At 38.6% G+C, this 23514-nt stretch overlaps 1 protein-coding gene across 3 annotated transcripts in view; it reads left to right on the top strand.

Moving 5' to 3' along the window:
* Positions 1-23514, top strand: part of LOC102683334 (syntaxin-binding protein 4) — a 44382-nt gene that overhangs the window by 4436 nt on the left and 16432 nt on the right. Inside the window, exons 1-8 of one of the 3 annotated variants that reach the window (XM_015359775.2) lie at positions 6641-6738; positions 9535-9608; positions 12212-12307; positions 16102-16171; positions 16552-16626; positions 20185-20264; positions 22020-22128; positions 22916-23057. In XM_015359775.2, coding sequence (XP_015215261.1) covers positions 6692-6738; positions 9535-9608; positions 12212-12307; positions 16102-16171; positions 16552-16626; positions 20185-20264; positions 22020-22128; positions 22916-23057 — 693 coding nt within the window. In that variant the 5' untranslated portion in view covers positions 6641-6691. Of the gene's footprint in view, positions 1-6640; positions 6739-9534; positions 9609-12211; positions 12308-16101; positions 16172-16551; positions 16627-20184; positions 20265-22019; positions 22129-22915; positions 23058-23514 lie in introns of those variants that run through there. The other 2 variants (XM_015359774.2, XM_015359773.2) reach the window with 2 other exon arrangements.

The following is a 23514-nucleotide window of genomic DNA, read 5'->3' as shown; positions in this document are numbered from 1 at the left end:
GCACTTGCAATTCTCCATGCTCATTAAAAATATCTGCTTGACTGTGAATCCCTTTGTTACTCCAATATGAAAAGGAGAAAAAAAATCGTTTATTGCTTAAGAGTTTATGACAAAGGAAAATAGGAGAGTGAGCATGCCATGTCTTTGATGAAACCTTGAATCTTTCTACTCAATACCAAAATGTATTTGTGAGGTTGACTGTTTAAACCTCCAAATTCCTCTTGTGTTGACTTTGACGTTATATTGGGCGTGGACATGAATGCAGTCATGAGTGATATACTTGACAGATTGAATCTGACAAATCAATGCCCATCTGTACACGTGGACAGCACTCAGAAATTGTGTGATCAAACGGACAGCGTTTTTTTATTTTATACACCGTTGGAATCTTGTCCCAATGCCCAACTAATCATTTACACATGGTTTTTGTGCACTTTATCACACAAAGATAGTGACTGCTGACTGATTTTATCAAATAAAAAATGAGACAGATCAGTCGGTCTAGCCAGGAAGAGAGTTAAGCAATAAGCAGCAGCTCCAGGCCAGGATACCCAGTGCTCGGGTGGAAGTGAAACACCAGAGGGCACGGGTGGGGAATCTGCAGGGCCAGAGATTATAAATGTGGAGAAGATTTTCTCTACAGATGCCCTCCTGGAGCATAGCCAGAGGAAGGAGACGGGAAAACGGAAGGGGAGGTTTCAGTTGAGAATAGAAGAAACTGAAGAACCAAAAATGGAAATTTCTGGAAAAATCAGAAGCTATTGGAGAACTGGTGACAGCTGAAAAGTCATGCGAAGAAAATTAAGTTCTGCTCAGAGTGTGAACAGTGTCGTGAAACGGGAGCAGATGACCCAGCCGATGCCATGTGGCTGTTTACATCCTCAAACATACCACTAATCACTGAACCCCATGTGGGACTGTAACTTCTAAATTCATGAGCTAACTACCACCCTGTTCCTCAAAAAGAGAGAGAGAAACATCTCAGCAGAGTGTGAGCAGTACAGAAGTCTTCTTGCTGAAGGTGTGGGCATGCTGGTGGAAGTGTGAAGGTCACACCTGTCCCAGGGACTGCAGCGGAGGGAGAGGACATTGCTCAGGTGATGGTACTGCCCTCCTCACAATCCCTGTCTGAGGCAGAAGACATTGCATAGACACTGATCTTGCCCTGTCCTGGTCCAAGGGAAAGGGCATTCTGCTCACAGCCTAAACCTCAAAATTACCGTAGCTGTTTTTGAGCTCTTTTTTGAAAAAATATTTGAAATAACCAGAAAACTGTATATTCAACCATTAATACAGAAATACTCGTATATTTGACCCAGTTCTGTTTTGCGTCTGTAACAGGAAGATTTCTCAATGCAGAAAAGAGACATCCTCCCCCACAACCGATCATTTATCCTTTTACATTGACTTCCTGTACACTACTTTGATTTTCTTTCCACTCAAAGTCAACCTAAGTGCCTGTGGCTGCTGACTGTCTTCCTACAAGAGGAATTTGTATCTCCGTAAGGGAAAAATTAATGTTTGTGTTTGTGTCGCGGGAACGTTTGAAGAGTTTTCTAGGTTTTATTGAGGCCACATCTCAATAAAATAAAAAAAAGAAATTAAATGAAGAAGAAAGTTATTTTTTTATTTCTGGACTCACTGTTGGAAAGAGCAGATTGGTTTAAAAATAAATGAATAATTGATGATTCTGTCTGTCTATGTATATCTGGTTTTACTTGTTGTGTTGTATGTGCTATTTCTTGCTCCTCTTATATTTCAGCTCCTTGATAGAGATCTGAGTAGACAGTGAGTCTTTGTTTGTGTCCTGATCATTTCCAACTACTGTACCTCACTGCTGCCTCTAGAGAGCAGAAGGGTATGTGCTTTTCCATTCTCTAAACAGGTCAAACTAGTCTCCTTCATTAACTCCTTCTGGCACCTTCATCAATCGCTGTTGCCTACAGCAGGATGTCACCTCGAAAACCAGGTCAAGCATGGTCCAGCAGTGTTGTTCCAAAATCTTGAACTTGTCTGCTGCTTCATTTGCTTCTCTTCTTTTCCAACAAAAAAAAGGAAAAGGAGGGGACAGGATGCGTTTAGACTGGAGACTGCCTGGTCAGCAAATCACTGTTGTTACTGTATATCTCAGTGTGGCCTGGATTATCCTATAATCTGGTAACAACCCACTGTGCAGATTTGGTGATTAAAGTTCTGATGCAAATGGTAGTTGCTATGGCAGCAGGGTAGAAGAAAAGAATTGAGATTTTTGACCCCACCTCCTTTTTTTCTGACCCACGAATAAGACACTGTCCAAAGAATGAATAAGTAAACACCAAACAAAATGTCCCGGAAGATAGCAAACAGAATGTTATTCAAGATTAAACGTGAAGAGCAGTGGACAGCACTTCAGATCACAAACGCTGCTTTGAATCCAGTTATCAATTTATCATTTATTTTATAGAGGTCCTGTTATTTGAGAACAAAATGCACTAAACAACTGCTTACAATAAAATCTAGAGATAAATGTACACTTCATGGTTAAACAGGAAAAATATAACCAGGTAAAAGACGTTTTTCATTAAGAAAAATTCAAAAATAAAGGCTTTCAAAGCAAGAAAATTAATCACAATAGTTCTTTGAAAGGTTACAGATAAAAGCAAAGTCAGAATATAAATGTTTCTAGAATAGGTGGAAATGAGGAAAGCCTTTGTAAAAACTGATAATTTAAAAATAATGTGTGGATAGTAATTCCTCTAAATACTGTGTCAGATGCTAATATTATTTGGGCATCACTGCATGGTTCCCAAAAACAACTAGACAACATTTTTAAAACAGATATTCAGAATGTGTTATTGTGGAGTTGTAATACAATACCACATTGTGGTTTCATTTCAACATAATCTGCAGAAGGAACACAAGTGACTTTTCTAAAGTCTTCAGCTGCCTTCATTTTAACAAAAAGTTTTTACATAAAATATCAGTTATTTCTCAGAAATATTTTTTTTTCTGTTTTTACAGTATTTTTGTTAACAATGATAGGATTTAACAGAATTATAACTTCATATATAGCCCTTTCTTTCTTATTTTCTCTTCTCCTGTATTTAATTTATACAAGTTACATCTTAGCCTCAAATTGTATGTTGCAAGTTACTGTCTGTATTACTGTGGAGTAATAGATTTTATAGTAAGAAAATCTCTCACTCTCCTATCTTAAAGCTCTCAGTGCCAGTAATCTGCTTTAGTCCCTAGCCATGAGGTTATCACATTAATTTGCATTGCTCTTTCAAGTTGTAGCAGGGAACGGCAGCAAGTGAAGGCAGAGAATCTTACCTAGAAAGGTTTATTCCCAGGGTGAAAGATCTTCCCAGTCGGGCAGTTCAGTCCGTTTGATTCAGCACTTAAAGCAAAAAGGCCCTTGGAGCTTCAGAAAGCTGGGTCTTGCGTATGGACTATATACCATTATTGTTCTATAGAAATTGACTTTTCTTTGTCTGAATTCTTTCGTAATTCTTTTGAATTCTACTGTTCCTGATGACGCAATATTATTGCTTCACCTTTTTATGGTTTACTTTGGGGAGGCATTTTTAATCTGTATTGTGATGTTGTTGCAGGACTATCAAGATAAAGTGGGATATTGTTTATGTATGTTTTTGTTTCAAAACCCTGAAAGACTTTAGTCTGACAGTGATGACCAATGCAGATCCAACAGCTGCCTTCTGTCTTGGCGAGGCAGTAATATTTTGGGTTTTTTTCATGTGTATTTGAAGGTATTTTTAGTTTTCACCGAGCAGGTAATTGAACTCCTTCTTGCTGATGCCTTCTCGGCTCTTTACTGACTTGTTCATACACTGATGACCATGGCATGAGCTCTTTTCAGGGTTTGTCTAATCTTTCCCTTCCAAGAGAAGCAGCCAGCCTACAAGGTAGTCTTGGCTGGGATGCTGTCTCTGACATTAAGTTCTCTCCTCTGAACATGTCCCCTACCAGCTGATCAAGTTCAGACTGGCACAACACAGTACCGATGGTTCTAGATGAAGATTGCTCCCAAACTTCACATATACTGTACATGTGGAGTGGTAGTACACATTGCAGCCTAAATAATCTCTTTACGAGGGTGGGCACCTGAGGTACCCTGCAATTATATGTGCTTGTATTCATTAGCAGAGCTTGTTCTGATGGGAGGTTGAATAATTAAATTAAATTTCATAATGCAATAACTGTGACGGTATGGTTAGATATATTTTTTCTAATTTACTGTTTTGTTAGTCAGCCTTTTTTCACATGAGCCTATTTTGTTCCCGTCGCAGTTTTCTATTTTTTCAATTATTAAAAAGGTGAAGCATCTATTCTAAAATATTAGTTTGAGATATATTGTGGGGTGTCTAGTATTTTAACATACGCTTGTATTTAGAGTACACCTACAGAAAAGCAACTGTAATACATTCTGTCCTTTTTTTTTACATTTTCTTTGAAATGACAGATTTATTTTTTGCAGTTTTCACTTTTCTTTAAATATCAAATTCTTAGGATTAAAAACTGTTAACTCCCAGACCGTTCACTCTCACAGTCATCTGTTTTTCATGTTTTTTTTTGCCAATACAGAGTTAATGACTTGGTATCTGAAGGGTCATATAAACTGTTAAGTTATTAAAAATGTGCATATTAAAGACTGGTTTGTAATAAATGCACAACATCCATGTGTTATGTGATTTAATGCATATGGGGAATGGATTACAGAAGCAAAAACGTTTTGGATTGTTCAGCTATTTTAAGATTAATAAACTGAAGGTAAGCAAGTTGAGTCTTTTCTCCCAAATATCTGTTAAATGTAGATGAGAGAGGCAGTGGACATCTGAAATCTGCCATTCTGAGCTTGTACGTAGTGACTGCTGGCCCATCATTTCAGGTTCCAAAGTCAGCACAACAAAAGAATTTCTAGTGATGGTGGAACACAAGATTCTTCACTTCGTCTGTATTTTTAAACCTGTTATTTTGGATGGCAAGTTTTGGATCTATAGCTACTAATCTTTCAAGAGTTCTTTTGAAGCCTTGGAAAACATTGTAAATTCTATTTGATAAAAACATGGTTTTGAGTTATCTAATCAGTTTCTGTATTTAGAAAGCTTCTTACATCTATTTGTGTGTTATTATTTAAGCTATAAAATTAAATTTGATGACTAACTTTATGATTCAAAGATGTATTCAGTTCAAAATGTAAACAAGCTCCTGGCTATAAAGTGCGCACCTTCAACCTTTGACGCATAGCTTGGTGTCATAGGACAGTCTCTCTTAATTACTGTAAGGAAAATCAAATAACTGCAGGTAAGCAAACATGTCAGTCCTACAAGAAAGACCTGGCACTGCCTGTATTTATCATACTAACACGTTTTAACATGTAGCATGCATCATCAGTTCTAAACAAAAAAAAAATCAGACCACAATTGTGATGATAAACATGTTTAACCATTTCAGGGCAATTTGATTTTACTCACTGCTGAAGCCTACATGACGTAGATGTGCCAGATGAGCTTCTGTAGATTACTACAACTGTTTCAATCGTTTGTTTTCTGCAACAGGTCTCCTAGTATGTATAGTGATATCTGGTGATGTCAATTCTCCTAATGAATCTACCCTGCAAATAGAATGGCCCCATGACATAATAGGTGTCTTAAAGACACCATCGCACAGGAGGTGCCTTTCGGTGGTTCATTATGGCCTGTAAGTGTGTTGCACACATGGAATTATGCTTTGATCAGACCCACAATATTCACTTTGATTCTGTCAGAAAGCGTGTACTGTATATCTAAGGTTTTTGTCTGTCTTAATTGCACACGTACTGTATATATCAGAGAAGTGGGGAAGGCAGTGTAGTTGAAAAACATGTATTTCATTAGACCCGCTGCCTGATTTATGAGGGTCAACAATTTGTGTTCCCTAAGGTGAAGGATTTTATATGTGTGTTGCCTTATTTTTATAACTCAGTGAAACAGGAAGCGATGGAAAGCCACAGCAGAGTCCAATAATAAATTCAATTTAATTTTTTATTTATGAGAAATAAAATTCCTTGTTTACAAACCCTTTTCTCTGAGCAATTGAATGAGGACACAAGAGCTGCTTGTACTATATTTCAAGCACAAAATATGGCTCATGACCTGTGTCATTACTGCTTTTAATTTGCTCATCTTTACCCAGCTTGCAAATAATTTAATTTTCGAGGTGACGGCGTAGATTAAGGATGTCAGTTTCATTTTGCTACTGTACAGTAGCTCATTCTAGTTTTAAGATGTGCATTATTAAGAAATCAAGCTATTAATTATATACTCCTGACACAAACTGTCTCTTTGACCCCGTATAAATTTGAAGAACTTTAAAACAGCTATCAGATTTGTCCTTGGATATGTACAATGTGTGTACAAAAGCTTACAAATGTTAGGCATGTTATGTTATTTTCTGATTTTTATAGGAATAGTATTTTATTTAATAAATACAAAAAAGATGTCTCTCAGAAATGCCTGTTTGATTTCTACAAGCCCTTGCATAAGAGTTAATCTATCAGAGAAGTTAGTGATGTTTTGGATGATCTGTCAACGGTGAGTGGATTTAACCGGCTGTAAGAGAGGATCATGTGGGTCGCGCTGAAAGCTGTGAGTGAGGCAGAAGCGGCAGAGAGAGGGCAGATAGTTGCTGGATGCATAGGAGCTGATACGAGATGCCAACCTTCTCTGTGATGTATAAAGGTGCTGTCATTATAAGCAGGTAATGTAGAAAGGACTAATTACTGGGTGACTCATGTATGTCAGTGTGCACTAAGGTACACTGCGTGTGCAGGTCTGTCTGCCTTTTTGCAGGGATAAATTTGTAGCTGTTCAGTTTGATGCACATATTGCCAGTGTTGTAAGAGGATTGCAAACGTTGCGTTTGTCCTGTTTTGATATATGAATGTCTGTGCAGGCTGTTGTGTTTAATTTAATTAATGCTTTTTTGCTACAGTATACATCTGACATGAACTTCAAGAAGAGATGTCATAGTGCTGTTGATTTCAATTCTAGTGGAGGTGCTTGCATTGAGTAACTATTGTTACATCATGGATTAAGGGTTAGCTTCTGTTTTTTCATCTCACTGCTGTGTATGCAATTGTTAGGCATTTGTTTTGATTCCTCAGAATGTTATGAAAATGTGAAATAATAACAGAAGGGAAAAATTGGGGAGAAAAAAACGCAGACATTAAAAATGTTTTCTAAAACACACAAGGGTGTACTTCAAAGAACTATCAAATGGAACTTGGTTTTTATCATTTAGGAGTATATTAAAATAAGTAGAGATAAGGCTTCGTACAAAACATGAAAATGCAATATGTCAAATAATAATATGCAATCTAAACGTTTTTACGTTTAAATAATTTTGAGAGGCTTAGTTAATACAGTTTTGCTCAGAAGTGTGCAACAGTTCCAACATAATAATGATTTTCTATTTTGAATGGGTGGGTGATGGTCTAAACTCTTTACCTCTACTGTATTTTATTTGTATGTTTATTGCCATTAATTATTACTACAATCTGATGTTACGATATAAGCTTGGTCACATCGGGAATAGTAAATTATTAATTGAATCTTTAATTAAGCTAGCCACTTCTAATTATAAAAACAAGGAAGCTTATTAGAAAGACCATTATATTAATCAAAACAGGGTAATTCAACATTTCTAAATAGGTACATTAGTTGCCACACCAATGTGGATTTGTATAAAGACACAAAAAGAGCCTTTAAATCAGACACTGTTACAGTTTTCATGCATTTGTCAGAGACTCAAGATAAAATATTAACGATGAAGGCTCTGGGGCAAGGCAACCAGCCCAGACCGTGTTTCCTGTGAGTGTGGCTGCAAGGCTCCATGTGATCTCTCTTCCACCCAGGAATGTGTGTCAGTCTCTACAGACAACACCAGCTTTGCTTATTGCTCTCATTCCCGGTTATGTTTCCCTCTGAATTTTAATGTAAGCTAATACCCATACTGTATTTTTGTCTTAATAAGCAGTCTTATTTGGAATAAACGAACCCACAGCTTTGTTTTATTTTTAATATTGTTGTTTGAATTTAGCAAAGCGTTAAAACAAAACAAGAAAAACCATAGCTATATTTCTGTCCTGTATGGTGAGAAGCTAAGATTGATCTAATAGTGATTTAGTACTGTGATTTTAGTGCTGTGATTTTAGTATTAATTGCTATTAATAAGGGTTAATTACTATTAATAAGGTGGCTATACTAAGTGGGCAGGTGAAAGTTAACCTTTAGCATTAATCAGTATTGTGAAACATTTCTATAAATCGTTCAGTGCTGTACATCGAACCATCGACAAGTTTAGCTGTAAGGTACAAGATTCAGAAATCCGTTGGCATCAACAGTGAGATGTTGGATCAGATGATACAAGTAAAAACTAAATGGAAATGCACGTAGGACTCAGAATGGGGGGCTTCTTTTACTTCAAAGAGCTGAGAGAGTTTGGAACTTATTATGACAGAATCTGGAAGTTCCAGAGTCCCCAAATCAAGATGCTACTAGCAGTCAGAACTAGACTGGCTGAACAGCCTCCACTGGTCTGTGAAATGATAAAATCACTTGGGTATATCCACCTCGGACTGAGAAGGTGTGTCCAGTTTTGCTGTTTGCACTGTCTAGGATAAAACTTCAGCTGTTCTTTCAGCTGTAAAGAACAGATATCACATCTGAGGTCATGTTTCCATTGGATAGAAGGAAAAAGCTTCTAAAAAAGAGGCTTTAGGTCAAGGGTATGTAATTTGCAACTGGAGGCACGAGTTGAACTTTTGAAATAGTAGAATTTAAATGGATAAGCAACTGAAAGTGACTCGCACACATTAATATTGCGGATTTTTGTAAACTGTATTTATGTTAGTCCTTATGGGAATATGGTAGTTGCAATAATTGTTTAATTAATTGTTTTTCAATTTAGAATAAAAGATTTACTTGTCCTCGATCCTCAGGGGTGGAGTCATCTAATCGCAGTGCCCAGAATTGCTCAGTCCAGTTCTGATGCTTGGTCAAGGCTCCCCTGTTTCGATATCATCGGTCATCTTGCAGCTTTCGGTTCCATTCTTTGGTGTGTGCTTGGCCCTTAGACTGCGGTTCAGGTGTGCTTGTTCACTGTACACACGAAGAGCCTGCCATCGGGCTGCCTTTGTTGTTACTTGGTGTCCATACTCTCTGAATACTGTTGATTTTTTCTGCCTGCCACAGCAAAGGTTGTGCTGACCTCATTTTTAAATCTTGTAAGTTCACGATTGTTGAAGTAAGTCTCACAGATGTATTGTACAAGAACAATCTCATTTTCAGGTATGCATCGAAAGTTACTCTGGATAAGGGAGTGTTTTAAACAAATACGGTATTACAGATACCACTAAGTAATGACTATGATGACGATATTAATTTTCAACTCAAATACGTCCTCAAATATTTCTTTCAGATATGCCCAGATGATGGACATGTTTTGAAAGTGAAATGCAAATTTTCTGTTTTCTTCTGATTGGTTTGCACTCAGGACACTAATGGGGCCCTATGGAGTGGATCGAGCTGTTCATGCCTTGGACTTCACCGACTGTGAAAATGGATTAGGTGAGTGACTGTTACTGTGGTCTTAAGGATAAAGTTCCAAATAACCCGTTTTTTCATGCTGATATTGCTCGTATGAACCCATTTTGGACAGTGTGTTTTGACTTGTTAAGAATTTCTGATTCAGACATTTCAGGTGGGTGTCTGCATCAGCAACCTTTACTTGTTCCTCATTCAGACAATGACAGTGATAATCCAACAGTACTCTTTGTAATGACAAATGAGAACAGACAAGCTGAGCAATTTAGCTGGCACTGGGAGAAAAATAATAGATTATCTCTCATGGAAGAGGGGGCGGGTGTAAAGGGTGAGGAAGGGCTGTGGGAAATGTCAGCCGGAGTTAATAGTGTTGGACACAAGGACGTACAGAAGCAGTGTGCGAGCAAGAGGTAAACTTCACATTCAGAGACACTACTGTATCGCCAGACACAAGCTTTAATGATACTGTAAGCGACACAACGGTGAGGATCTGCTGTGCAGGTGAAAGCAAAAGCACTTGAGTCTTCATCATAGAAGATCCAAAACCCAGAGACAGGTCCAGATCTGCTCAGATACTTCAGCTTCCCAGGCTGCAGTTTGAGTCTGAGAAACGGCTACATGTTTTTGCCCCGCAGTTTGAATATCATGGTGCTCGGAAAAACATGCCAGGAGTTAAGATGTGTCAGCTAAGCTGTGAAAGATAAGTTAGGGATCACAGGCCCCTGATGATCCTAGGAAAAGTAGCCAGTAATCCCAGTCCTGTGACCTTGTCAGCACAAGTAGTTCTGATGATTTCCAGACCTGCTCCTGGATAATCACGGCGTATTTTAGTTTTTCTCCAGTTGTTTGCAATCACAGGCTTATTGATCTTTTGTTTTCAGCTCTTGAAAAGGTTGAAAGGGATTGGAGTTGCTGTCAACCCTGTGTTAATTTCTCAATTTCAGACCTGCTCTTATTCAGGTGTACTGTGGGAAATATGACTAACCGCACCTTTGGAAAAGGAAAAAAATGCTCATTGCTGGTGTGTCATATGCTGTCATTCAGCATAAAATTAAATAAGACAGAAATAAGGAAGGAAGCCTTAATAAGCAATTTACTGAGAGATTTTATTAAGTTCTATGTGCTGAAGTTGTGTAAACCATATGTTTGATGTTATGTGTTTGTAAACTGAGGACTTAAACATGACTTAGCGCATAAACAGGCAAACATTAGAGCAACAATGTGTTGCTCTAAATGAGCAAGCTGATCAGCTAAAGTCAATTAGCACCAGTGATTACCAGCTCAGTTAGACCGGCAAGCAGCAGAGACTCATGGATCTCCGTGACCAAGGGTGGCAGTCACCACCCTGGGGGTGACACTATTTATCCTTGAAGACACGAGTGGAATGAAGAAGCAGAGACCACAAAGCTAGAAATGGTGAAAACTGCCTTCTTGAGAAGTGTCGCTAAAGTCCCAGATGAATCAGAGCAATCTGACTCATGGCTTTCTTTGAACACGTAATTGCTTCAAGGACCAAGACAGTTGCTGACTAACAGCATTGATTGGTCTGATCAGTGTAGCAGTGAGAATAGGGAGATTGTGTGCTGTGTGGACATACTGTAATGGAAGCTGTGAGAAGAATTACAGTACGGTGAAAAACGTAAACCCGCTTAAGATATAATAATCTAACATGTTGACCTATTTGCCCTTGCCTAGTCCTCACCAAGTCCTAATAGGAGATAAAACTAACCTCATTTGACAAAAACACACAAAAGTTTCACTCAATGAGCATTCAGTATCTTTCTGTGAAAAAGCAAGTGCACTTCTTGATTCAGTAACCTGTCGCACCGGATTTCGCACCAGTAACTTGATTTAAACATTTCCCGTAAGAGCTCGTCCATCTCTATCCCCTGGGAGACATTATGGCCTTGAAAGGATATGCAAACACGGCCTACGATTTAAAGAAGACGTGAATGTGTCAGATGACTTGTGTCCTCTTGAAATCACTGGGCTGAATATAGTGTTTTGGTCTCGTGTGATCAAATGAATGGGGCAGCATGGTGGTGCAGCGATGGGCGTTACTGGGGTGCTGTCTGGGTGGAGTCTGCATGTTCTCCCCAGATTCTAGTGGGTTTCCTCTGGGTGCTTCAGTTTCCTCAGGACACATACTTGCTGGTAGGCTAGTCGGCTTCTGGAAAATGGGCCCTGGCGTGATATGTTCTGGCTCTCCTGCGAACCTGAACGAGATGAAGAGCTCAGACGTTACCCCAAATTAAAGCTATATACTTATCGTGCATATTAATCTCATGATCACCAATACAAATGTTATCACTATAAGTAAATTTAAGATTTGAGTTTTTATGCATTTTTTTATTTTATTTGAGTTTTATTTGAGTTTCTGTCCAATATTTTTTTCTATTTTGTATAATAGCAGGGCGGGTAGCAAGTGATACACATGTATAACGATATTAAAGGTCAGGGACATTTGACTTCACTAAACATCAACAAAAAATAAAGCAATTCTGCCACACATTTATAATGGTAGTAATAAATTAACATGTAAGAATAAATGTCATTAATTAATAATAGCTTTCTGCATGAGGTTTTTGTTTTAGAAATGCTAAGGGGGATATTTTTTATTTGCACAGGAATTAAAGTTATTGGAGGAGTGAAGGAATTAACTGGAGAAGAATATGGTGTTTATGTGAAAAGGATCTTACCTGGTGGACTTGCTTCAGGTGATGGTAAGCAGTGCTCATCAGTGTACTGGACTGTAGATGTCATGTTTCTGTGCAGAGTGTTTCCTTGTGTGGCCTCCCTTCCTCATTCCTGTGACACGGCGGTTTCTCCTTACTGAACTCCAGGATGTTAAGCTTCTTGAAATAGTTGTAATGGCTAAGATGAGCAGTTTGCCCTTTTTTATGATACTTTCTGTGTTCTATTCTATTTTTTCAACTTTTACAGTTTTCTGAAACAGCGCATAATCATCATTAAATCTGTGATCTGAGTTTAATGAACCTACATCGCAACTACACATAAGTTGTTTCCAAGTCTTACCTCTGACAGCACTGTACTTGCAATCAGTTGTGAAGATTGTTTGCATGCCTCAAAGGCACACTGATAAAAGCCTCCTGCTCATTTTATGTCATCATTTCCTTTACCATTTAGTGTTGCATTACTTAGCTATTGATTTCTGAAGAGTGGAGTGCAACACAGACAAAAATAAATCTTCTGAAGTTCGACATTGGTTATTATATGGTCCTTCAAACTAACTTTCAAAGAGCTTGCAGCAAATGCATCAACTGATAATTTCTAGACGGTCCCTTCTATCAAAGCATGTTTTAATTAAATTGCTTGGGACATTATATTTGGCTTTATTTAATGAAGGAAGATGAGCAATACTCATCACATAATTGTAAATCAAGGCATCTGAAAGTCAAATGTGCTTTATCTCAGATTAAGGCTTTAAACCATGTATCACTGAGAAATCCAGACAGAAACAGGGTAAGAAGTCACCACTTTATCTTTCATAAAATTAGTGACTCAATTGACAACAGTTCTAAAGAGCAATTATTCTGGGCATTTATAAACCTATTAAGTCTGTATTTGGTTTCCATAAGAGTTTGAGAAGCTGCCTATATTTTTGCCTGAAGTTTGTTCCATTACAAATTCCTCTTACAGCAGTGAATACCCTCTCATGCTCTGATAAATCTGAATCATCTCAGCACTCAGCTTTTATACTGCTGACTTGCAGGATTTGTTGACTCTCTTTCATTTATTTCTGCTAATGTGTGAATTTTTTTACTCATAGCTTTTATGGATGTTTTCTGTTGTGAGCGGCTTCGTGTTTGTGTGGCTACAGAGAGTTTACAGTATCTTGCCAGGGCTGCTCAAAGACGTGCAGTCTGAAAGTCTAAACTCAAATGAGGACAAGACTCATTTAGAAATGGCATTATGACACTTATCCCAAAAAAAGAATCTCTCAATTTATTTTCACATAAAGCAAATGATTAAAAATAATGGAAAAGTTTTGATTACGCAGTATCTAGAAAATTAACACATACATATTAGAAAAAGACAAATCCATTTTTCTTTATCCTGTCAGATTTTGAAGAGAAGATGGAATTTTTTAATATACAGTCGCAAATGACAGTCTCTGGTATATTTAATACAAGGTAAAACCACTTCTAAAGGAATCATTGTCCCCATTTGAGTTTAGACTTGCTTTCAGATTGTACATGTCTTTAAGCAGAACCATTCGCCGAAAAAAAAGGTCCAAGAAGGAAATGCAGGAGCTCCAAGAAAGAATGGTCTGATGGTGATGTTCCTTCTCCGTTTCTCTGTCTTCCTGTCCTCTTCGTCTCGTCTCTCCTTTGCTCCGGTGTTCATGCTGTGCTCTGAGCTGATGAATGTTCCTGCTTTATCCATCTTCTAACCCTTCTTCCAGTTCAGGGTCTCACAGGAGCTGAGCCTGACCCGACCCACGGCGGGCTCGAGGCAGGAAGCACCCTGGGCGCTGGGCCAGACACACACTCACACCAGGGCCAGTTTCCCCACAAGCCAACTAACCTACCAGTCTTTGGACTGTGGGAGGGACATGGAGCACCCAGAGGAAACCCACGCCAACATGGGGAGAACATGCACACAGACAGGAGGCCTCAAGGCTAACTACAGCGCCACTGTCATAAAATATCAATAAATTGTCATTTTTTATTATGGCTCTAATGATTTACCATGAGTTTAATTAGCCTTGGTGTATCATCAGAAACAGCCTTCGATAGGTGCGTGTGTGTGATCATCATCACGTGCCTACAGCTAGACAAACACTTTGAATAAGACCTTGAGCAGTGCGACCCAGGTGCGAACAGAAAGTGTTGTTAGACTTTGTCATCCCCCTGGGTCATAACAATACATATGGCTCAGAACTCAAGACTGCAGTTGTCGTTTTTTATCCCATATCAGCAAAACCTGAACACTGGAAATTAGAAGTGGATTGATTTCTTTTTATTTTAAATTTAAGTGTTGTCTTCAGATTCCGGAGATGTGGGGAAAAATCCATTCATGTTTCATCACTTTTGCTGATTGTGACTTAAATCATTTTGCTGATTGGTACAAGCAAAATTTATGAGACACACTATAGCCATATAACCAGTTCACTGCATGCAATTGGTTTCACTGAAATAAATCATCTAAGGATTTTATATTGCATCCACGATTCATCCATCAATAATACTAATATTAACTAGTAATATAATAGACACTTTCAACCTAAACTCCTTACTCACCATCGTATGTATCATCATGTTACTGCTCCAGAGCCATCTTCAGCAGGAGCTGTTTCACATCCAAAGGATTGTTCTTCACCTTCCTTGTGTAATTACAATGTAGCAGCCTTTTGCTAAGCTAACCATCCTTTGAGTGTTACAGTTTTGGTCTTGAAAAAAGTGACATTGGCTCCTAATTGTAAAAATATTTTCTTAAGATCTAATGATAATTGGAATCCAGCAGGGCGTGGTCTTTCAGGCCTGACGATGAGGAACACACTACAGTATGTGAGAGTATAAGAACAGAGGAAAGGCTGTAATATCTTCTTCATCCAAGGATCTCATGAGTAGTTTGATCCAGACCCCCACCTCCCTTCGTCTCCTGTGTCCAGTCCTACGTGTTTGCAGAATTTAACACATCTGTTTACCTAAGATAGAGAAAGAACATTTATTTCTATTTATAATGATAACTCTACATATCTCTTGAGCTCTTTCTGTTTTCTTGTGTAACTGTAACCGGGCTAGCTAAAAAGAGAAAGTTTTTAAACCAAGGAAAACCTTCACTGTGACCTCTTTTAACATGATAAATTGTTTTTTGTCCGGAGTATAACACTTGAAAAGGTTGATAACCCCACCCTTATCAATGATAATCATAACACTAGTGCCTCACACTAAAAAATGTGCAACAGATAAAGTTCAAACGCTGTATTACGTTATCCCAGGATTATTTTTATGTCACAAAATTCTTTGATGTACACATAATTTGAATGCGACTGGCGCAGTCATATGGTGGTTAGCACTGCTTTCTATAAAATAATTGGATCCTGGGATTGATTCCAGACTGCTGTGTAACATTTGCGTGTTCGTGGAGGTTTTTGTCTGGTGCTCCAATTTTCTCACAACTTCCAAAGCCAGTCTGACTAGGTGGATTGGCTTCTCTAAACTGGTCTTGTGATGGACTGGCAGCCCATTCCCATTTGGTGCCCTGTTATTCTTGGACAGTTTACAGAGCTGTAATACACAAATACACAACTTTGTGAGAGTGGATGGGAAAGGTTAATGTTCCATTAATCTGCAATTCATTTGAGGAGTTAGAGGAAAACTGCATCTAAAAGTCTGCTTGTATTCTTCTTGTTCCTAGAAGCTTCTAAAAATTCTAAGTAATGTTTACTTGCAAATCATCGATATACTGTAATAATGACCTGTTCTGAAATGTCCGTAGCTGTTAAGTTTTTTTGCATTATGTTATATCTTTTCCTAATTCAATACTTCAGGGCATCTTCAGCCTGGAGACCAAATCTTGGAAGTGAATGGGGAGAGTTTAATTGGAGTGACAAGCGAAAAGTAAGTTTAGACCACTTTCAGATCCTATAAACTATGGATTGAAAAAAAGCCTTTAAGATGTTCCACTTCTCACAGTGTTGACAAGTAAATTACATTTATAATAAATTAATTTACTTTGAATTTCCTTTTGGAATGAATAATTATCATTGTAGTTGAACCCGTAACTGAATAATATATGTTTTTCTATTTGTCAGTTATTTTTACTTGAACTGTACTGTACCTCGCCACGGTACAGATCTGTATGTCAGCATTGTTATCTAAAATATACAATAGATCCACTTAGCTCATAATGCAGAATGATATTTAATTAAGGCTTCACTGTAAATTGTGATCCCTTTCAGTGTCAGAGCAAAAAAGCTTTGTTCATTCCTATTTTATAGGGCGGTGGACATCCTCAGAGCTGCATCAGCTACCAATCACATGCGCCTTCATATTGCCAGGGATGAAGAAGCGAGGTGAGCAGCTATAGCTCATATAGCTCATATGTGCCTCTTCTTATGAGGGACAGGTCTGGAGTACGAGCTGCGTGAGGAAATGGGATGTATGATGTTTCTGCACAGGAAAACAAGAAAAAGGCTTAGAGAGGAGAGGTACAATATTCTTCTGGCTTTAAACCAGCTTACCAGCAAAGACTTGGCAATCTCTAAACTTCTCTATTCATAATGCTCTGGATCCTTAAAGAAAGGTGTTGTCATTTTTCTGCTGGAGACGGACTGGTCAGCGAAATGTGCTCTTAACCAGAAAGTCAGTGTCACCTGTGAGACCCCATGTGCTGGGTAAGAGACACTAAAGAGGGAAGCTGAAAACAGCAGTGGTAGTGAGCTGGGAATACAGGCAGGAACTGGTGCAAGCAAACACAATGAGGATTGTGGTCAGTAACAAGATTGGTTCAAAGCCAGAGAGACAGCGAAAGCACAACGTTCATAGTAGGGGAATCACATAGATCCAAAGCACGAACGGACAAATCCAGAGAAGTGATCAAGGTGAAACAGGGATTAAATATTCAATATGAAGCAGCACATAAAAGAACAGAGCTAGGAACAAAGCTGAGGTTGAAGCAAACTCTATACCAAGCCCCAAGTATGATCCAAGCAGACCTTAAATACCCTGAAACACCCGAGGTGGGCATGATTGCACATTGCTGCCAGGTGGTTCAGGTTTCCTGTAGAACATGTTTCCCTGGCAACCGGCACAGACTGACAGATGTGACTGACTGCCTTTGCAAAAGCTGCTCCTCAGCATTCCAGCAAGAGTGAGCCTGACAAACCAGGAGCAATTCAGTCTTGCTTCATGGAACAGAAAAAAACCAGACTTTTGTATTTACTAACGTTATTTGGCTGAGTAATCTCGCTTTGTGAAATACCTCCCTGGTGTGAACATGCTTAGATTGTATGTTTTGTGGATCTTCTTCAAGCACTACCCAGGGTAGTTCAGTCCCAACCAGAGACCAGAGGCCAGTGGGGGATAAGCCACAACATGATAAATTCGACTTGAATCTCAACTACATTCTATTAGAGTCATTTTGTGGAGGCATTCAGATTCTGGATCAGCAGATTACATTCATTTAAGGCAAGATGTACCCGACAGCCTACGCAGGTACCTTGGGTCAGAAGTGTAATATCTTGTTCTGGCTGAATGGATACACTAGAAGTAACCGGCTGTGTGCAGGGAATTTCCTCTCTATTTTTAAACAGCACTATTGGCATGGCTTGTAGCAGAAACTGCCTGTGTGGGGAAATGCATGTTCTTCTGACCTATATATTATAGTCAAAGAGGATATAGATGCATGCAGTTTTCAAAAATACCCAGATTCAATAATAATAATAATAATAATAATAATAATTGCACTTTTCTGGACACTCCACTCAAAGCGCTTTACAGGTAATGGGGACTCCCCTCCACCACCACCAATGTGCAGCATCCACCTGGATGATGCGACAGCAGCCATAGTGCACCAGAACGCTCACCACACATCAGCTATCAGTGGGGAGGAGAGCAGAGTAATGAAGCAAATTCATAGAATTTATTATTGTTGTGTTTTCACTCTTGTTTAAGAGAGGAATCCAAGGTCTAAATACAGTACGTGCCCATTACATTTAACATGTTCCCATAACCTGTCCCTTATTTTAATGTAATATCCACATTAAAATAAGGGACACATTTTTCAGTTTTAAAGATGAGGCAGAGGTAGTATAATATTTTTTTAGACATTTTCAAAGCAATTACTAAATGCAATGCCCTGGATTTCCAAACCGATTTTCATAGCTATTGTGAGGAGTGATACCTTCTGACATGCAGTCAATTATTTGTTCATTATGAGACTGAAAACTGATTCCCACCTTGAAGTAAAATCTGCAAAAAAATGGATTTTTGTTGGTGGACTTAGTCACTGAATTTATTCCATCCATTCAGATCTGATGGATGTAATACATTTTTAAACCAGTTCATTCAAAATCACGGAGATTAAAGGGGTACAAGCTAAGAGCTTTTAAAACAGACTTTCAGGCTCTCTTGATTACCCTGCGTTTCAGCACTCGATTAGTTCTGGACCCTCTCACCCCACCCAGCCCAATTAAACGAACCAGCATGTTCGGAGGGCTCATTGGTAAAAAAGGATGTAATTACTAATGGCTTTAATACTGCATTTAAAAGTGCCAGATAATCTTCTAAAAATGTCCTTTTCCATATTTAGAATAAATGAAGGGTAAGCCACCGTTGATGTGATTAAATTATGTTTTAACCTGGGAAGCACTATATGTAAAATCCTTATTTCTAAGACTTGCTTATTAAATGGTATCAGATAATTAAAGTAAAATTGATTTCAAAATAGACTCTGGAAAATAAGAGGATAAATTTCCATTTATCAGTAGCTGAGGCATTTGTTTTACATTTCAGTTTTTCAAAGGGGTGTTAGTGACTGCTTACAAACTTGGGTGTTTTGCTTTTCGCCATTTGAAACTTTGAAAAATCAAACTTGTGTAATTGAAGTCCAAGACCTCGTGTTTTACTTTGTTTTTAACACATCGGGTCCTCAAGGCAGCTGAGGGTGAGTGCACTTCCTGAGCCTGGCAGTCAATGACAGTACCAGTGGCTCTGCGGCAGGCTGAGCACATGTTGAGCACATGAGTACTGTCCTGGTCAGAGTGAGCTCTCTCATCTGCTCCTATTGACAGTCATCCTGCAGTGTGTCTGGTTCCGTCAAGGGTTAAGATCTCTCAGGAGATGATATCAAGTTTGCAGTTCTTTGTGTTTGCTGTTCCATTTCACATAAAAGTTTGGTGTCCAAAGTTAGAATGATCTTGTAAAGCGTGGCTACTTCATGGTTGCTGTTACAAAAGGTAACCATGGATAAGAACTACATTTAAGAAACGTGAATATCAAATGGTCGTAGATTCATAAGGCCTCATTTTATCCTCAAGAGGTTAGCGTGGTTAAAAGGAATTCTGGAAAACCCGGACTGAGTTATTTTAAATTCAAGTATTTTTCTGACAGCTGATTGTGTTACAGCATTGAACATGGGAACTTCTGCAGTTTTATTCTGGAGATATTTATTTGACTGGTGTAACGATTTTCAGCAATATCTGGCCATGAAGAAGCGTGTTACAAACCCAATTATCTGATTGTTCTGTGCTACAGTTCCATGTGTCTATGGTTACCAAATGCACAGTAGTTCCCATCATGCACAGTCTTAAATAGGCTCAGTGAGTCCAACAAATTCAACCTCCTAAATATGGTGGAGATTTATATGGTGTTTGACTTCTCTTGCCCTTTTTTTCGATCTCATTCTACTGAAGCCACGACCTTGTAAGAATGATCAGCTCAGTTCCCTCCTGTCTCTGGGGAGGGTATGAAATAATACCACTCAAGAGCCGGACTACTTTTAAGGAAGTAACGGGCTTTGTTGCCTGTTGCAGATCAAGAGATTTATACCTGTGTTTTACATTATACATGAGAATCTAAGACTCAAACTGGGGAAAAGGGGTTGATCTGTTTTTTTGTTTCTCATTTAAAAGGAGAGAATTTGCTGAACTGCTAGAAAAATATGGCTCCAATAGCAACACTGGTTCGGCCCGAAGTTCCCCAATTCAGCATGGTAGGTGCTCCTTCAGTCCTGAGCTATCTACTGTATATATAGATATTATATTGTATTTTACTACTGGAACAGTTTTCATCTCAGTCATTTTGTATTTGGTATAGTGCCCTTTGCAGCAAGTCAGCACTTCTTACACCCATTACTTGTAAAGCATGTGATAATTTAGCATCTGGGTTGGTGGTCGTATATATTTGGGCAGGTGTACATTTCCCTTTAGGTATGAAATGATCACACGCTCAATAAGATAAGATAAGAACAGAATATAAATAATTATGGAAACAATCAGTAAAAATATGGATGGACATTAGGTTTGGAGGAGAGATTGACAAAACCTCCTGGAGAACACAAGCTCAAAGGTGGCCAAGGCCTAATAATTTGCCTCTCCTCCAGGCAACAGGGGAGCTTGGTGACTTTTGGGGAGTCTATCTCGGATCAGTGCTCTTCAGGGCTTTGATGCCAAAGCTGAAAGCAGATGTAGTGTCAGGAGCAAAAGGAAACAGTTCAGCGCATCCTTGGAGGTTCTGGGTCCACTGTCTTTCAGGGAATATCCATTGTGCTGTCATGTCACTTCAGCTTGGACAGGGCAGTTCTGAGAAGATAAAGTGGACTTGTTAGTGCTGGATTAAGCTGTGCAGCAAAAAACCAGAGGACAAAAGCTTACGACCTGCAGTATGGTTGTGCACTGTAAGTGTGTGCAATACAGGCTAGGACATGTCACAAAAACCTGTACACAAAAAATACTGAAGTATTCAACTGTGAACACATCTGTTTGAGATCTACAGTATGCCATTAGCTTTTAAGGAGACTTTCATATTATATTGATAATTATATAGCTTTTCTATAGGGCACAAACATTGACATACTTATTGTAAGTACTATATTTCAGTACTGCAATAAACTATTGTTTTCTATTAAAGTACAGTATACATATTTTCTTTCATTATTTTTCCATTATTATAAGCATAGGGTGGTCAAGTATTTTTTTCCTCATTAGAAAGATTAAGCTAGTAGCATATTTTAATTTTCTAAAGAATCTTTCTTAAGAATTTACAACGTACTGTTGCAGTGATTCACACATTGAAAGGACGTTATTTTGGCTTGTAGAACATGTGTTTCCTTAATCAGATGAAATAATGTTCCACTCAGCAGCTGTATTGCCAAACCTGGCCAGTATTTATGTCAAATACTATTAATATATGTACAAATTACACACAAAACTTTTATCTTTATTTCACACTTGTCATACAATGTTTTACTCTTCAAAATATGATAGTATGGAAAACTATGGTCAAGATAAAGCTAATTATACTGTCCTCTAGTGGTGTATCTAGTTACTGCTGTGTGTCTTTTCATTAAAAATAAGTAAAAGGCAATGTAACAGATTTAAATGTCTATTTCATGATTCTCTGTGATGACGTTTCCATAATTGTATTCTGTAGAGACTTACAGACTCCCTTAATTGGCCCAGTATAGTCAACAATCTATAGTTCTAGTCCTGAGAAATCTGAGATGGAACTTAAGTGCCATTTAAGCAATAAGTTCGCCATAGACTTTCAAAGACATCCAACTGTTTCACCTCTGCATGTGTACTGCTGTATGATACCACAGAAATGGTTTTGTGAAAAATCCAGACTATCCTTTTATTTTTTTTTTCACGTTGACCACCATCATACCTGTCTAGAATCTGCGAAATGCTGGGCTTACCTAACTTACAGCAAGCATGTGTTCTGACTCCTGATTCCCCTTCCTGTGAAGCAGGCAGATACTTGGACAGCACGTCTTCGGGGTCCTCGTCCCGGTCGCAGAGCCCGCTCCTCCTGAGCCCCGCCGGCTCTCAGAGCGGCCCGCTGCTGCGCTCCCTCAGGTACAGCAGCGCCCTTCGCACTCGGGTTCGACCGAGGGGCTCCGGCCTCGTTTGATAGTTAATGCAGGAAGCAGAATGTTTTTATCTGAGAATTTGAAACAGACCAAATTTTAATACAGATGATTAATAAATAATAATTAATAATCTGTTCTGTGTCAGTCTCCCAACCAAAGTTATTTGCACATATTTGTCCTCACTTTCTGGACATGACCTATATCCATTTAAACATTGATTCGTGATATCTTTCATTTTTTAGTAACCACTAAAATTCTGATACTTTGAATAAATAAGTGGCAGTAAGGTGTAAGAAGTTCTGTCATCCACATGCTTAGAAAATTTGCAACAAATTTGTTTCACCAAGCATAAAAAAGCTGCAGTATTTATTGAAACTGGGACAGCAATGTAGAGCTACAGCAGTCGACTAGTAATGCTAAATACCACAAGCTCAATTGCACAGTAACGGAATGTACACTTCCTGATAGTTAATACAACAATCAACACATTTTGTATTTGGTGAAATAGAAATGATGACAATGACATATTTATTTGTTTATGTGCTAGGCTAGATTGTCAGTTGTTTTTTTTTAATGGCTCCTAAAACTGCAAACAATACATTGTATTTTTCTCGTGAATAATGAAAAATATACAATATACAATATAACTGAAAACATATAAAATATGAATAAATATATCTAATAGTTTCTCCAAGAAGGCGAATGGCTTTGTCTTTAATACCTTGCAGACATATGTATCATATTGTAACGAAGGGGAATGTGTTGTGTTGCAGTCACCCCGGTGAAGGAGTTATTCAGCTGATCTCAGTGTCGAGATCCTCAGGCCTGGGCATCACCATCGGCGGAGGCTCAAACAGACCTGATGGGCCTGCTGTCTTCATACAGGAAATCCTGTCGGGGGGAGATTGCCATAAGGTAAGACATGCTGCGGAGCCGCTCCGGATCCCTCTTGTTTCGCACAGCTGTCTCAGAGTAATGCAGCGCTTCCAGAGAGTGTCTGTATCTCACAGCCAACTTTAAAAGCCCAGCGTTCTGTAGTTTAGAGCTGCAGAATATTCTTCTGCGCCGTATTTGTTTTATTCCCTTATCCCTGTACTGTGTGTCATTTATCTTGATTCACTTCTGTGAAATTCAGATTAATTGAAAGGGTCATTCTGTCTGGTGTAAGGATCTGGTGTTATGGACCCTGTCTATAAAGAAGAAATGGACTCAAAGACACACACAACTGGTGTGGTCCTAGTTTTGAGTCTTTTGGAGATTATTAAATGACTAACGGCCTACAGAATCTTACTATTTTCTGTAAAACTCATTCATCACATCGCATGGCATGGCTGGCATCACATGAACAAACAACACAACCAAAAAACCTCAG

Source organism: Lepisosteus oculatus, chromosome 19, assembly GCF_040954835.1.
Source record: "Lepisosteus oculatus isolate fLepOcu1 chromosome 19, fLepOcu1.hap2, whole genome shotgun sequence".
Classification (NCBI taxonomy): Eukaryota; Metazoa; Chordata; class Actinopteri; order Semionotiformes; family Lepisosteidae; genus Lepisosteus; species Lepisosteus oculatus.
The sequence above is the reverse complement of the archived record's forward strand: the minus strand, read 5'-3'. Positions and strand labels throughout refer to the sequence as shown.